The 16,992-nt window shown below is 37.7% G+C and overlaps 1 protein-coding gene across 2 annotated transcripts in view; it reads left to right on the forward strand.

The window, feature by feature from the left end:
- ARCN1 (archain 1) overlaps positions 1 to 15,022 on the forward strand; it is a 37,326-nt gene extending 22,304 nt beyond the window's left edge. Inside the window, exons 7-10 of one of the 2 annotated variants that reach the window (XM_006833886.1) lie at positions 449 to 596; positions 889 to 997; positions 12,058 to 12,262; positions 14,613 to 15,022. In XM_006833886.1, the coding sequence (XP_006833949.1) occupies positions 449 to 596; positions 889 to 997; positions 12,058 to 12,262; positions 14,613 to 14,702 (552 nt within the window). In that variant the 3' untranslated portion in view covers positions 14,703 to 15,022. The remainder of the gene's footprint in view (positions 1 to 448; positions 597 to 888; positions 998 to 12,057; positions 12,263 to 14,612) is intronic. The other variant, XM_006833887.1, reaches the window with a different exon arrangement.
- Positions 15,023 to 16,992: the final 1,970 nt, after the last annotated feature.

Genomic DNA, 16,992 nt, shown 5'->3' on the forward strand with positions numbered 1-16,992 from the left:
TTCTCCCACAGAGCGGCTGGTAGATTCGAACTGCCAACCCTGTGGTTTGCAGCCCAACTCGTAACCCACTACACTACCATGGCTCTTTGTTGCTATGATAAGTGGTCTTAAGTCATTATTTCTACTAGGACTCTTTACATTATTTTAAACTCCAAATGATACAGAAGAAAGTAAACACAACAAAATGACATCATTTGTGTGCTGAGTTGCTGGATTCTGGATTTCTTTTATTTACTTTTTTTTAAGTGTTTTAAATCCTTTTTAAAAGTCTTTGAAGAGGGGCCATCTTTTTTCAAAATAAAAAATAGGATTTTTTTAGGTACCATAGTTTAGATGTTTAGACCATTCTTGAATTAAAGGGTTAGGCCATGTAAGACCAAAGGGAATTTATTTTCTATCTTGTTATGTCTTAACTTAAGATGTTACTTTTCTTCCTCTGACATTTCAGACTCATCCAAATGTGGATAAAAAACTTTTCACTGCAGAATCTTTAATTGGCTTGAAGAATCCTGAGAAGTCATTTCCAGTCAATAGTGATGTAGGGGTGTTAAAATGGAGACTACAAACCACAGAAGAATCTTTTATTCCACTGACAAGTAAGTGTTGGCCAATCCTACTAAGCTGATGTGCATTGAGAACTAGAAGTAACCTCTTAGTCTTCATTGTCACAGCAAAATTCTTTTTTTGACGAACTGACCTTTCAAATGTTACATTTTGGATATTTTAATTATTAGCTTTAATATTTAATGACTTCAATTCTGAAGAAGTTAATTTTAATATAGTTTGTTTACATTAGGATGTTTAAGGCCTGTAGCTGCCATTTAGCTTTGATTTGTCATGTTTACTCTCCTCATTTTTTTAATATGTCTGCTATGCTTATCTCCTCAGTTAATTGCTGGCCTTCGGAGAGTGGAAATGGCTGTGATGTCAACATAGAATATGAACTACAAGAAGATAATTTAGAACTAAATGATGTGGTTATTGCCATCCCACTTCCGTAAGTGGTGTCCCCCACATAATCACTTTCCCTATGTTGGACTTATAGAACTGGTCTTTTGTAATTCATTTTGGAGGCAGCACTTAGCTGGCTATCTGTTCTAAGAAATCTGCTTCAGAAAACCTATTGTGAAAGAAACCAGACACAAAAGGCTACATATTGGAAGATTTTATTTATGAGATTCTGAGAAAGATAAAACTATAGGAATAGAAGCTAACCAGATCACTGGTTTCTAGGAAGTAGAGAGGAAAACACTTGACTGCATTGACAAAGGAAACTTGTTGCAATTACAGAAATGTTCATTTACTTGATTAGGAGGGGGGTGATGACTATACATTTGTCAAAATGCATAGGACTGTACAGTTTAGAAGGAGTGGATTTATAGCAGTTAACACCTATTGACTCAGAACTAAACACTGCTTGGTCCCTCAACATCCTCATCCTCTTAATTGTTGTTATGCTTGCCACTGTGTCAGTCTTTCTCATTGGGAGTCTTCCTCTTTTTCCCTGACCCTCCACTTTACCAAGCATGATGTCTTTCTCCAGGGTCTAGTCCCTCCTGGTAACATGTCTGAAGCATGATAGACAAAGTCTTTCTATCCTGGTTCTAAGAAGGATTTTGGCTGTACTTCTTCCAACACAGGTTTGTCTATTCTTCTGGCAGTCCATGGTGCATTTAATATTTTTCTCCAACACCATAATTCAAATGCATCTATTCTTCTCTGGTTTTGTTCTTTGTCCAACTTTCGCTTGCATATGAAGCAATTAAAAATACCGTGGTTTGGTCAGGCACACTTTAGTCCTCAACACTTTTTTGCCTGATGCAGTATGTTGTTTGATTTCTTGATTGTGACTTCCATTAAGTGTTGTTTGTGCATCTAGTCAAAGTGAAGTCTGGCAACTTCAATCTTTTTTTCCATTTATGATATTCATTAGTACATTTGTGAGAATTTTCCTTTTCTTTACATTGGGGGACAATCCATACTGAAGGAGGTATACTTTGGTCATCAGTAAGTATTTTAAATCCTCTTCCCTTCCAGCAAGCAAGGTTGTATTATTTGCATATTGCAGGTTGTTAATGAGTCTTGCAATCCTGATGTTATGTTCTTTTTATAATCCAGCTTCTTGGATTATATCATCATCATATAGATTGAATAAGTATGATGAAAGAATATAACTCTGGCACACACCTTTTCTGGTTTTAAACCAGTCAGTATCCCTTTGTTCTGTTCAAATGACTGAATCTTGGTCCATGTACAGGTACCTTGTAAGCACAATTAAATGTTCTGGAATACCCATATTTTACAGTGCTATCCATAGCTTGTCAGTCATGATCTACACAGTCGAAAGTTTTTACATAATCAGTAAAGCACAAATAAGCATCTTTTTGGTATTCTCTGCCTTCAGCCAAGATCCATCTGACGTCAGTAACGATATCCCTACTTCCATGTCCTCTTCTGAATTGACTTGAATTTTTTAAAGTTCTATTGCTTTAATGTTGCAACCAATTTTTAATTTTTGCAAAATTTTACTTGCACATGATATTGATATTGTTTGATGACTTCCACATTCCTTTGCATCACCTTTCTTTGGAATGGGTCAAATATATATCTATTCTAAACAGATAGCTATCTTCCACATTTCTTGGCATAATTGGAATGAGTGCCTCTAGTGCTGCATCAGTTTGTTGAAACATTTAAGTTTTTCACCATTGCCTTCAGTGCAGTTTGAACTTCTTTCTTCAGTACCACTGGTTCTTGATCATACATTGCCTATTGAAATGGTTGACCATTGACCATTTATTTTTGGTACAGTGACTACCTTTACATCTTTTGATGATGCTTTCTGCATCATTCAATATTTTGTCCATGGAGTCCTTCAATATTATAAGCTGCTATTTTAACTTTTTTTTTTTTTTGCTGTGCTTTATTGTTTTCATTTGGTCCACGGCTTAGGAGAGAGGGTCTACAGGGTGGCGGCTATATACTGCCTCTATAAGTAGAAGATGAGGTTCAGGTAGAAGATCTGAGGAGGATGGGGAAGGCTAAGAGCCCCTCACAAGTTGCCAGGCTCTGTAGGCTCTTACTCGTGCTTCAGAGTGAACCCGTTGAAGAGACACTTATCCCTGCCTGGAGGATGGCCAGCCTATGGAGGTTAGTCAGATGGTCGCCCATCTTCTTGATAATTTTCACTTCCTCATGGAGCAAATGGTTCTCCAGAAAGTCACAGAGGTGGGTGTCTGTGCCATTTGAAATTTTCTGTTCAGCTCTCTTACTTCTTCATTTCTTCCATTCACTTTAGCATTCCTACACTTCACATTCTGCAAGCCTGCCTCTTGGCCACCAGCACAAAGCCTTTCTTTTTCCATGAGTCTAGAGGCCTCAGCTGCTCTCTCTCTCCCTTTCTCTCCCTGTCTCCCCCCTCTCCACCTCTTTCCCCCTCTCTCCTCTCTCTCCCCTTCTCTCCCTCCTCCTCCCTCTCTCCCTCGTCCTCATCTCTTCCTCCATCTCTCGTATCACTGCTTCTCTGGATAGGGTTCCACATTCTGCTCATGCTTTTCTCCCTTAATGGTCCTAGGATGCTCTGTTTCTGGACTGTAAGATTAACTACTCCCCCATTTTGTTACAAAATTTCTACCTTTACATTTGTGATAGTCGCCATTATTATTCACTATTGAATCATAAGAATCTTATCCCCATCTCCTTTTCCCAGATCCATCTAGACAACATGAAAACTATGCAGTGGGATATAGTGGCCTTTTCTGTTGTTTTAAAAAGATATTTGCAATGAATCACTCATTGGTCTTAAAAAATTCTGTCTTACGATTTCCATCATTTCTGTCACCACAACCAGATTTTTCAATTACTGATCTTTCCTCTTTTGTTTCCAACCTTCACATTCCATTCATCAGTAATTATCAGTGCATGTTGATTACAAGTTTGATCAGTTTCAGAGTAAAGAAGTTGATAGAATTCTTCAAATACATCATCACTGTATTTAGTGGTTGGAGCATAAATTTGAACAATAGTGGTATTAACTGGTCTTCTTATCTGACCCAAGCCATGGTATTTTCTGTAGCTTCATATGCATGTGAAAATTGGACAATGAATAAGGAAGACCTTACTGATATCGATGCATTTCAGTTAATGGTGTTGGAGGAGAATATTGATAGTACCATAGACTTCCAGAAGAACAAACAAATCCATTAGAAGAAGCAGAGCCAGATGCTCCTTAGAATCCAGGATGGCGAGACTTGGTTTCTCAACTTTGGACTTATTGGCAGGTGGGACCAGTAAAGTGAAGGGTCAGTGAAAAAGCAGAAGACCACCCCAAGTAGATGGATTAACGTAGTGGCCTCAAGTGTAACAAAGATTGTGAGAATGATGCAGAACTATGCAGTGTTGCATTTTGTTGTGCCTAGGATCACTATGAGTTGGAATAGACTGGATGACACCTAACAGCAACCAGAAGTTCATTTTAACTCACCAGTGCTTAGGATATCCATATTTATATGTTCCATTTCATTTTTGACAACTTCCAATTTTCCAAGATTCATCCTTCATACATTTCATGTTCTGATCATTTATGGATGTTTGCAAATGTTTGCTCCTCATTTTAAGTTGTGCCCCATCAGCAAATGAATGTCCTGAAGGTTTTTTCCATTCATGTCATAATGGTCGACTCTAGTTTGAGGAGGCAGCTCTTCCCCATTTGTATTTTGAATGCCTTCCAACCTGAGGGACTCATCTGCCTACAGTATATCTGACAGTGTTCCTCTGCTATTCATAAGGATTTCAGCAGCGGATTGTTCAGAATTAGTCTGCCTCTCCTTTCTAGTCTTAGCCTAGAAGTTCAACTAAAACTTGTGTACCAGGGGTGACCCTGCTTATAATTAAAATGCCAGTGTCACCCAAAAGATGAAATTCTTAGAAATAAATCTAACCAGAGAAGTAAAAGACCAATGCAAAGAAAACTACAAAACACTATTACAAGAAACCAAAAGAGATTTACAAAAATGGAAGAATATGCCATGCTCATAGGTAGGAAGACTAAACACTGTGAAAATGTCAATACTAACCACAGTGGTCAGAACAGCATGATACTGGTACACCAAAAGATACATAGATCAGTGGAACAGAATTGAGAACCCAGAAGTAAATCCATCCACATACAGTCAACTGATTTTTGACAAAGAACCAAAACTCTTTAAATGGGTAAGAGATAGTCTCTTCAACATTTGTTTTTGTATATAAAATGGTGTGAGGTATGGGTCTCATGAGGTATGGGTCTCGTTTTATTCTTCTGCAATCGATTTCCAGTTTTGCCAGCACTGTGGCTGTGTAGTCAATTATGAGTTCAGGGCGTAAGAAGCCTCCAATTCTGTTATTCTTCTTAAGCACTGCTTGCTTATCTGAGGTCTCTTTCCTTTCCACATAAAGTTTTGATCAGTTTTTCTGTCTCTTTTAAGATTGACATTGGAATCTAGATTGGGATTGCATTATATCTATAGATTTGCTTTGGGTAGTATTGAAATCCTAAACAATTACCTGATGTATATGTATACATAAAAAAATCAGATCTAGCACTATAGCTGGGAAGAACACACTCCATTGTTCGTCATATGTCACTCCATATGAAGATTACCAAGGAAGGATAAGCAGTGGACTGCAAGGTTCATTTGAATCAAAAGGTCAGTGGTTTAAAGTCCCCAGCAGCTCTTCAGAAACTCTATACAGGGTAGCTATGAGTCAGAAATGACTCAATTGTACTTAACAACAAGGAACAGAAACTGACCAGAGACAAAGATCTTCTCCTAGTGTCAACAGAGAATTAAAGCCTTTCCCTAGAGCTGGTGCCCTCAATTCGGACTTTTAGACTCTTAAACCATGGTAGTTCTGTTTAACTTCCAGAGGAACCACCACTGACATACTGACAGATAGATTGCTCATCACTCCCACTAGGATGGCTTTTGTCAGAGAAAAGAAAAGTAACAAGTGAGGAAGTGGAAAAATCAAACCTTTTTGTATTGCTGGTGGGTATGTAGAATGGTACCACTATTATAGAACAGAATGGTGTGTTCTTCCCAGCTATAGTGCTAGATCTGATTTTTTTATATATACATATACACCAGGTAATTGGTTAGGATACTCTGGTAAGGTTCCCGAGGAATAGCTGTTGGGTCTGAATCACTGACTTTGTGATTAGCGGTCCAGTGCTTAGCCTATAAAGCCACTCCATTGATTATAATCTCATTAACATAACAGAGACAATCTTATTCCCAGATGTGATTAAATCCATAGGAATGTTGTTAAGTACCACTGAGTCAGTTGGGACTCATAGCGACCCTGTATAGATTTTTCCAAGGAGAAGCTGGTGAGTTTGAACCGCTCGCTGTCCTTGCACTTCAAACCAACCTTGCACTTGAGTACTTATCCTACAGTGCCATACCAGGACTCCACCACAAAAATAGTGGTCACAGGATGATGAAATTTTGTCAGTCATACTGTAGACATGTTATAATGAAAGGCCAGCACCTGGAAAAGCACATCATGCTTGGTAAAGTGGAGAGTCAGGAAAAAAGAGGAAGACCCCTAATGAAATAGATTGACACAGTGGCAGCAACAATGGGCTCAAGTGTAACAACAATTGAGAGGACAGGGCAGTGTTTCATTCTGGTATCGATAGGATCACTATGAGTCAAAATCAACTTGATGGCACCTAACAACAACAAATATACATTTGAATTTGGGGTTTTGTTGCCCCTGAGACAAAATGGCATAGTTTGCAGAATTTGTTTTCTTTTTCGGGTGCTCCCACTTATCATTCCTTTATATTAAAGCTTTCTTAAGAAAAATCTTAAATCTTTAAACTAGGGCATAAACAGTGTTCAGATGGCGTGTCCATCCATTTCCTATCTCTGTTTTCTCTTTGCTGCATATGGCAAATAAAATCTATTACTACTACTTAAAACAAAAAAAAGAACGGTGGTTAGGATTTATAATGTATTTTAAGTGGATGCAATTCAATCCATAATACCATATGACTCAGCAATTCCATTCTTAGATATATAATCCAAAAACATACACCATTATTCATAATTGCAGCATTATTTATAATATAAGTTGAAAACAACCCTAAATGTCCGCCAACAGATCAACAAATGTAGTATATCCATATGGCTGACTGGCTGTGTGCCGTGGAGTCGGTTCCAATTCATAGTGGCCCTAATATACAGGGTTTCCGAGGCTGTAAATCTTTACGGGAGCAGAGTGCCTCATCTTGATCCTGCGTAACAGCTGGTAGTTTTGAACTGCTGACCTTGCACTGCTACTCTACCAGAGCTCCCTATAATGGAGCATTATTCACCCCTAAAGAGAAGAAATTACTGATACATGGCATGACCTTGGAAATATTATTCTGAGTGAAGTAAGTCAGACACAAAAGGACAGGTATAGTATCATTTATATGAAATAATCTAAATTAGATGCATACAGTAGTAGTTATTAGGGATTCCTGTTGTGGTGTTGTAGGATCAGCACTGGACTGCAAACCACAAGGCCAGCAGTTTAAACCCAACAGCTGTTCCTCAGAAACCCTATACAGGATCGCTATGAGTCGGAATTGACTCAACGGCACTTAACAACAGAAACTGAGGGGGGTGGTGGTGGGAATTTATGGTGATAAGAATTTTTTTAGAAATACAAATGATAGTATCACAGCATTGTGGATGTAATTAATGTCATTTAGTTTTACACTTAAAAATAATTAAAATTTTGTTATATATATTTTAATAAAATAAATGGAAAGGAGCATTTTAATGACTTAAAAGCCAAGACAAAAACCAGTTGTAATTCTAGAGAAATGTTTTCTGATGTTGATCCTAAATTTGTTTCTGTAGTGATGAAGATTTCCAGAAGGAGCTGCTTTTCAGTCAAACCTTTTCTGTTTTGTTTTGCAGTTCTCAGAGAAACTGAGTCTGTCAGGCTATGAATTTCCCTTCTTCATTTTGCTGGCTATACTTTTCAATTAAAGATTGCAAGTGTATTCTTAGGGAAACTGTTGATTCTGCTTTAGGATATCCACATGGGTTTCCTTAAGATTTTAAACAGCTTTGTTGAAGTATAATTGACATACACCTATGAATGAATGTAAGTCAGAAAGTATTGCTATACAGCTGTGGACTCTAGACTCAGGGAAAAAGTGGGACTGAGTGCTGGCGGCCAGAAGGCAGGCTTATAGAATGTGTCCTTTGATTGTTAAATTATATATTCTTGAGAGTTTTTGTGTACATCTCCCCACCCCACCCCCCAAAAAATACAGAGGGAATGGAAGCAAATGCTGTTGAGTGATGATGCACGGAGGAGATTGTAATCATTGCAATGAAATGATGGTGTAAAGCTGATGTTCTCCCATATAAACTATCACTCAGTTCACAATTAAAAAAAAAAAGTATTGCTATAAAATTATAGAAACTACTAAACAAAAATATCAAACTGTGAAGCTTTCATGTCTTGATGTATCTTCCACCTAGACCAATACACTTCTGAAGACAATGTCTCCCTCTCTAGTAATTCCCAACAAATTCTATACTCTTCAATTTACACCATGTCAAAACAGTAGTTTTGGTATCCTTAAGGACTAAGATTATGTTCCTTTTCAATGTTCTTTTGAGTTTGGTGAACAATAAGAACTCTAAATGGGCAAGACCAGCGATATAGGATGTATGGGGTAAGGTTCTCAACAAGATTTTCAAGGACAGTCTCTGCTACCCTTGTGAATGCTCAGGTGCATTGTTTTGATGGGAAAAATTCCTTGGTGTACCTTTCTTGTTTTTTTCTCACCAGTGCAGTTTTCTGTTTTCTTAAAACATCTTCAAAGTCAGCCTCTGTGATCAGCCTGTGTTCTTTTAGAAAATCTTTCAAGGTGATTCCTTTGGAGTCCCAATAGATAGTTGCCACATCTTCTAAGCTTACCTCCCTGCCTTGAATTTAACTGGTCCAGCAAATCGGACCTCGCTTTCTGCATTGTACTTTTAATCCAGGATTTGTCTCTGGTTATGATTCATTCCATAAAATTGTCTTTATTATCTTCAGTTTTGCTTAAAAGACAGGTGGAAAGATCATCTCTTTAAACTAGCTGAGCATCAAGCAACTCTTTTGGCACTCATCAAGCTGTAAGTTTTCTCAGGCCAAGGTGTTTACTGAGATCCCAACTTCAATAGCTATCACATTGATAATAATTCTACTGGCTTCATCCATTCATCAAGGTTGATAATGTTCCCTTTCTTGACTCATTTTTCAGGTTTTCCTGGCCTTCTTAAATTGTTCAATCCATGTAAAAATTATTATGTGGGGCAGCATTCTTGTAAACTTCTTGCAAATCTGCAATGATATGGGAAGATGTTCACTTGAGTTTTGTTAAAAAGTTCATGTTTTCTCAAAATCACTTTTCTTTTTGTGACACAAGAAGTATACTTTGTTTTCTTTTTTTTTTTTAAAGTTCCTTAACGAGACTAAAGTATATTAATGAGAAAACTTGTCTGCAGCCATCTACTGATTGCAGAGACATGTTTAAGCATGGTTTGTATGGAATAAATCCACATATATAAGCTGGGACCCTAATAGTATTACTTTTTTACTTACCTTTGTACAGTACTTAAATTGTACAATTTGGTGGGTTTTGATACATTAGCATCTCTGAAGTCATCACCGCAGTCAAATATATGAACATGTTCATCACCCCTAACCAAACATATAATTTAGTGACATTAACTACATTCATAGTCTTGCACTGTTCATTTCCAAAACTTTTTCACGTCAGATTGAAACTCTACCCATTAAGCAGTACCTCTATCCCACTACCTCCTTCTCCCAAGCTCCAAACAGCTTCTGATCTACTTTCTATGAATTTGTATATTCTGGATACTTAACACATGTAAGTAGAATCATAAAGTACTTGTCCTTTTGTGTCTGGTCTATTTCATTTAGCATAGTGCTTTTGAAGTTTATTCATGTTGTAGCATGCATCAGAACTTCATTCATTTTGGGGTTGAATATTCCATTGTATAATTATAACACATTTTGCTTATCCATTCTTTTGTTGATGGACATGGGTCATTTCTATCATTTGGTTCTTGTGAATAATGCTTCTGGGACCATTGGTGTAACTTTTGGTTTTACAGTTTAATGTCCTACTTTGTCGAATTATATGTGAATACTCTCTACTTCAGTGTGTCTCCTTAGTAGCATTCCAGTTAGTATGTACTATTGTTGTTGTTATGTGCCGTGGAGTCGATTCTGACTCACAGTGACCCTGTACAGGATTTCCGAGGCTGTAAATCTTTACGGAAGCAGAAAGCCTCATCTTTCTCCCGTGGAACCGCTGATAGTTTCAAATTGCTGACCTTGCAGTTCGCTGCCTGATTCATAACCACTACACTACCAGAGCTCCTTAGTATATACTATTACTACTTCACTAATGAACTCCAGCTCCTTTACCACTGTTCCCATGACTATATACAGAGTGTAATTATAAATACCAGTAAAAATATTTTTGGTGTGTTGTCACTTGCACTGCTCAGTTAACTTCTTCAAGGGAGATGTTGTTGTTAAGTGCTGTTGAGTCGGTTCTGACCCATAGCGACCCTGTACAGGGTTTCTGAGGCTGTAGATCTTGATGGGAGCAGAAAGCCTCATCTTTCTCCCACAGAACAGCTGGTAGTTTTGAACTGCAAATCTTAAGGTTCTCAGCCCGATTCGTAACCACTACGCTACCAGAGCTCCTTGCAAGGGAGATATAGTACAGGTTTAATTTGTAATGATCCCATTTTGATAATACAGGCCTTTGCATGGTTAGGTCTGGTTTTAGTCTTTCTTCATTTAAAAAAAAAAATTATTACTAATATACCGTTTGATGGAATAACCATCTATTCTCTACAGTTTGGTCATTCTTTCAGAACAATAGCTGGCTGCCTTGAACTATTGTAGGACTTGAGTGTTTGTGACAGGTGTGGATTTTGATTGTGGATATGCTTTTCTGTGAGACTGTTTTTAGGATGCCACAGTTTGGGGACCTTTCTATCTACCCTATAATTGTGGTTACAGTGATTTCCGGTGTCTGCCTTTAATTTTACCATACTCTATAGAAGAGACATTTAGACAATATTTTACTCCACGATCCAGAGCTGATAAAGTTAGAATCAGAATTGGAGCTAAGGATATAGAAAGGAACGGAACCCATATAGAAAAAGAACAAGGACCATAACATTTCTAGGAAAGAGTTAAATCTTATATTACCTTTAAAGTTTTCTTTGTCTCTTGTATTTACCCTGCCCCTACTACAGGCATTGAGTGTCACTGGTGAATTAAAAGATGGTAAATTTAGAATGTGTAGGAGTAGGTGAAACTGTGTGTCAGCCCTGTGTGGGGGTACAAGTACATCCTAACTAGCCCTGGTTCTCGTTTGCCCAGGAATAATTATGTTTTTACTTTTTAAGAGAAAGTTCACTTATTGGATTGTAAATAAAATAAACCTACTGGAGTCTATTACAGTAAGTTTTGAAACCACCTAGAATCTGTAGAATCTTGAAAATAGATCCTCTCAAATGCTCAAATTCACCTTCATTTATAAACATAGAATGGTGTTTAAAACTTTCTCCACTGTTATCAATCTTTTTTTTTCTCATTGTTACCACTAAAGAGAGTTGCATTAAGTTAAAATTTCTTCCTGACAGAGCAACTCAAGAATAACTTATTCATGCAGAGTTTTTGGAAGTAGATCCCCTTCACAGACCTTCCAGATCTAGCCTACAAGCTGAAGCAACCCACAGCATATCTGCCAAGGACCTATATACTGTTGCTTACATTTATATCTTCAAACGGAATTGAGTGAGATATCTAGCAAAGGTTGATTTGATCCTTGAAGTTATTAGGGTGTAATTTTATTCTAGGACTGTCTGCAAGTGTGTAGAATTGAGGAGACTAATCAAATGTGGAGCTGGTTTTGCTTGGTGGAGTTCTATCTTTGAACATCTAACTTGGCAAGGATGTTTCTCATGACAGGTCTGGAGTTGGTGCACCCGTGATTGGTGAGATTGATGGGGAGTATCGACATGACAGTCGACGAAATACATTGGAGTGGTGCCTGCCAGTGATTGATGCCAAAAATAAGAGTGGCAGCTTGGAGTTCAGCATTGCCGGGCAGCCTAATGACTTCTTCCCTGTTCAAGTTTCCTTCATCTCCAAAAAAAATTACTGTAACATACAGGTACTTCATTTTAATAAAGAGCATATATGAGCAGATGGCAGAAAGGCAAAATGGTTTCGTGGTCAGAGCAGAAATCAGAAAATTCAAGTCCCCTGCAGATTCCATCTAATAACTCATTGTAGGATTTCACTCAAATCCCTTCCCTGCTTCAGTTTTTCTCTGTAGATTGGATAAAGATATTGAATGTGACTATGTGTAAAAGTTTGTGCAAGATTCTTTTATTGCCTATTTTTTTTAGCCTTATATATTTTGTACTACGTTTGCCAAAATATTCAACACATAATTTTGTAATGCTTTGCTGTCAGTTGGTTTTAACTAAGGATATTTATTTGAAGTCAGAATGACTGCCAACAGAAAAGGTTACATTCTAATACAAATGGGGATGATTTTTGGATTATTGATATCACAGCTTTCCCTCATTAGTACAGATAATCATGAGCCAATTCTGTTGTAAGCTATATCCTTTAAGTGGTCAAAGCACTGAAAAATGTGTAAACTATTCCTTTAGATCAGTTTTTAGTTCACTGTGGTCTTCCAGTTGTTGTTTAAATTATCTTGTTGTTTAGTGACATTGAGTCTATTCCTACTCATAGTGATCCTGTTTGGAATTTCTGAGGAGCAGATGGTGAGCTTGAACCACCAACCTTATGGTTTAAATTGACCTTGCAGTTCAGCGCATTAACCCACAGCACTACACCAGGACTCCAATTGTGTTATTAGGATCTAGTTTATTTTGTTCTCATTTCCCTCTTACTGATTTGCTTGTTTTTTTTGGCTCATTCTTCTAGATGGTCTCTGTCTCTCCTGTAAGTGATTAGGAAATTTAGCTTCCCCTGCCAGATGATTACAAAAAGCAGTTCTTTTTATCCCCGCTCAGTTATTGGTAAGGAGCTCTGGTAGCATACTGGTTATGAATTGGGCTGGGAACCACAAGGTCTGCAGTTCGAAACTACCAGCTGTTCCGTAGGAGAAAGATGAGGCTTTCTGCTCCCGAAAAGATGTACAACCTCAGAAACCCTGTACAGGGTCGCTATGAGTCGGAACCAACTCCATGGCACGTAGCAACAACAATAGTTATTGATATGTTGTTGCTGTTCAGTGCTGTCTAATCAGTTCAGATTCATAGTGACCCAGTATAGGGTTTCCGAGTCTGGAAATCTTTGCAGGAACAGAAAAACCTCATCTTTCTTTCACAGAGTGGCTAGTGGGCTCAAACCGATGACCTTGTGGTTGCAGTCTAGTGCTTATTTTACAGAGCCACTGTGTTCTCAAGTTACTAGCACAGATCCACAGTACTGGGCAGTCTCATTGTTGAACTCAAGGCATTAGGGAGAAATTGGTACATATCCTGTTTGGGACCATTCAAAGAGTGTTGTTAGTGCCGTTGAGTCAATTCTGATTCATAGCGACTGTTTAGGGTTTCTGAGGAGTGGCTGGTAGATTTGAACCACCAACCTTGTGATTGATTAGCAGTCCAGTGTTAGTCATTCAGTGCCACACTGTAAATGCTCTCTTGAAACCTTATTTAAAATAATGAATCAGTGGTTAAAGTAGTACATTGGTGTCAATGTAGTCGTGACTTAACTGTTAGTTTTAATCATTGAACTGGACATTTACTACAAAATAAAATGCGTCATTAGAAAAACCCAGCTACAACTAGGAAATGAGTATGATAGAACAACTTAGTTGGGCTTTAGACAGAAGAGATTTTAGAGTAAAGTAAACAACGATAAAGAATCAGAACATTCTATTTGGCTAAAAAGGTTAATTGAGCATCTTGTGAAATAAGTCTTTTAATTTTACAGATTTTATAGGACAGAGCTTGAGGTAAAGTCACTATACCTTTTACTTAATATTGTTGTATATCTCATCCCTCAGAAGTATATATTTTCAAATTTTGGTCCATTTAACAGTTGTCTATTATATTTAGAGAATATTGGTGGGGAAGATGATGCTGTGAGTTACAGTTGCAAATGAAAATTAATATTCTTATTAATATCTTACCCTCATATCTTACCTCTCTATCCCACTGGTAGCTAAGGACATGGGATTCTTAAGCCTAAAAGTTAAACTTGAATATTTGTTAGTATTTGAGTTGCTTGTAATACTGCTTCTAGAGAATTGTTTTAGTTCTTCAGTAAGAACTGAGCCCTGATGTAGCACTGTAAGATAAACACTAGACTGCTAACTGTGCTAACTTCAGGGTTGACAGTTCAAACCCACTATCTTCTCTTGAAAACCCATACGTAGTTAATACCACTCAATGGCACACAACAACAGCAACATAGTAAGAATTTAGCATTTTGGAGATTCAGTCTCCTCTGCTTTACCTTCTTCTTTGTTTTTCTAGGTTACCAAAGTGACCCAAGTGGATGGAAACAGCCCTGTAAGATTTTCCATGGAAACCACTTTCCTAGTGGATAAGTACGAAATCCTGTAATAACAGAGAACCGAAGGGAAATTTTTCAGATTAATAAAGAAGAAGCCAACAGTGGCTGAAGAGTTTTTTCCAAATCTACAAGCCATTGGAGACCCTTTTTTTCTGATACAATGCACGACTCTCTACGCGCAAGGACCCTCAACTCACCCCAGTGTTTCAGTGTCACGGAGACATTTTTTGGCAAAGCAATGACACAAACAAAGGGAAAGGCTGCTGATTTCTTTGGTAGATTTTACTGGCCAGCGGGATAGCAAGTTCTCTCAACAATGCCCCAGTTAAATACCTACTCTGCCTTTACCTAAGCTGTCCTTTATTTTAATCCCTAAATATATAGTTATATTTCCTACTTTGTTTTTTAAAAAGTTTTATTTTTTTCTGTGATTCTAACCTTTCATACATCTTTCTTTAATTTGTCAGTTTTTCGGTCAAGCAATGGAATAGTTTGTATATAAGCATTGCATTTATTTGGCATTCTAGGAACAAGTTGATCTAATCCATTCTTGATAGTTGGACTGACATGTGAACTTAAGGAAAAGGAGGCTCAGAAGTTAAAAGATAGGGATGTTTTATGTCCTTTTATCTCTTCACCTCTCCTTCCTCTTGAGCCTGTTACTCCAATTAGATCATCACTGTGACTCCCACTTATGACCAGGATTTAAAGACAACTGAGAAGCAGCTTTCAAAGGGTACAGCCCCTACTTGAAGATGTCTGGGAGGAGAATGGTTATGTCTGGTTAGGGATTTTTATATCCACAGATAATCATGTTTGCTGCTGGTGCTACCCAAGCATCCACTTCCCAATACTTTGGATATTTCAACTAGCTCACGGTCTTTGCAATGCATTTACATTCCTCAAAGTCCCTATCTCTGTCTTTCCAACTGCTCTATGTTATCTTTCCTGTTCATTCTAACAGAGACAAGGTCATGATTTTGGAGTATGTGGGTTCAGTGAGTTTTTTTTGCCAATACTATTGCTCATGAACTATTGAGTCTCTATTTTCACCACCAGGTTTTTAGCATTTTAAGAGGCAGCTGATTATACTGGTGTTTAGAGATTGTTCATATATATCCCATTTCCTTCCAGCCTGTCCCAAAATTTCACCAGCCTAATATGCCTGTCTCTGAAACCTGTTTCTGCCGTAGCTTTTTGTGTGTTAACATGCAGTGGTTATTTCTCAACGATATCTTACCCATTACTTTTCAGTGCAGAAGACTATATCCAACCAACCCACCATTGCACTCAGTAGGGGAGGTGAAGAATTGCGACCAAGCCGCAGCCCCTGGCAGTAGAAAGAGAAAGGACTGTAGAGGACCTCCTGCACTTTGAGCTGGTTGGAGTTGACTCATTCTATACAATATCTGCCTTTTCCTGCAAAGAGTAGTGTACTTAACACAAAGCAGTAACACCACACTAATGGCCATGGATGGAATTATTTGCCAAAGAAATTTCTAGTCTTTCCCTTTGCCCTAAATGTATCAGGAAAGAATTCTTCTGTCTAGCTTGGTTTCCACATGAGGTTCTTTGAGGAAGGGTACTGGGACAAGAAATCTGTCATGTAGTTAAGTAGGCAAGAAATCGTATTAATCCAGTTTTGTTTGAGAGTTGCTTGTCCATATGATTTTTAAAAAGTCAAGTTTAGTTTCACAAGAAGTTCTTTTTCTGAAATTACTTTTGGGGTAATATTTAAAATGAGAGACATTTTGTAACCCTGTAAAATACATAGGGAATATAACATTCCAGTGTACACAAAGAAGGTAAATTCTTTAATCAAATAAAGAGTATTATAAAATGAGATGTTTTTAGACTCTTGACTCTCACACCTTGGTGTCTGTCTGCTGATTCAGGATAATGTAATGGGATCTCAGATTAAAAATTAACACTGTTTTTTTTTTTAAAGAGAAAACTAATCTCTCTACAAAGTATTTATTGCCTCTTCTCTATAGGTGTTACACTTCCTGTGTATTTTTCTATATTTGAGTTTCTGATGGCATGGATTCGGAATTTCGGTGTAGTGGAGTCTTAATTTTTGTCAGGGGTAGTTAAGCAGCATAAAAAACGGGGCTTCATCTTTAAAGACTTAACAGTTGTAGGTGATATTTTGATGTCTTCTCTTTCTCACTGTTGTTAAATGCCACCAAGTCTGTTCTAACTCAGAGACCTTGTATAGGGTTTCCAAGGCTTAATTTAAATCTTCAAGTGCGCAGAAAACATCATGTTCCTCCCATGGAACGGCTGATGGGCTCAAACTGCTGACCAGTGGTTTGCAGTCCAGTGCTTATCGTATGGAGT

The sequence above is a fragment of the Chrysochloris asiatica genome, unplaced genomic scaffold, assembly GCF_000296735.1.
Source record: "Chrysochloris asiatica unplaced genomic scaffold, ChrAsi1.0 scaffold00008, whole genome shotgun sequence".
Classification (NCBI taxonomy): domain Eukaryota; kingdom Metazoa; phylum Chordata; class Mammalia; order Afrosoricida; family Chrysochloridae; genus Chrysochloris; species Chrysochloris asiatica.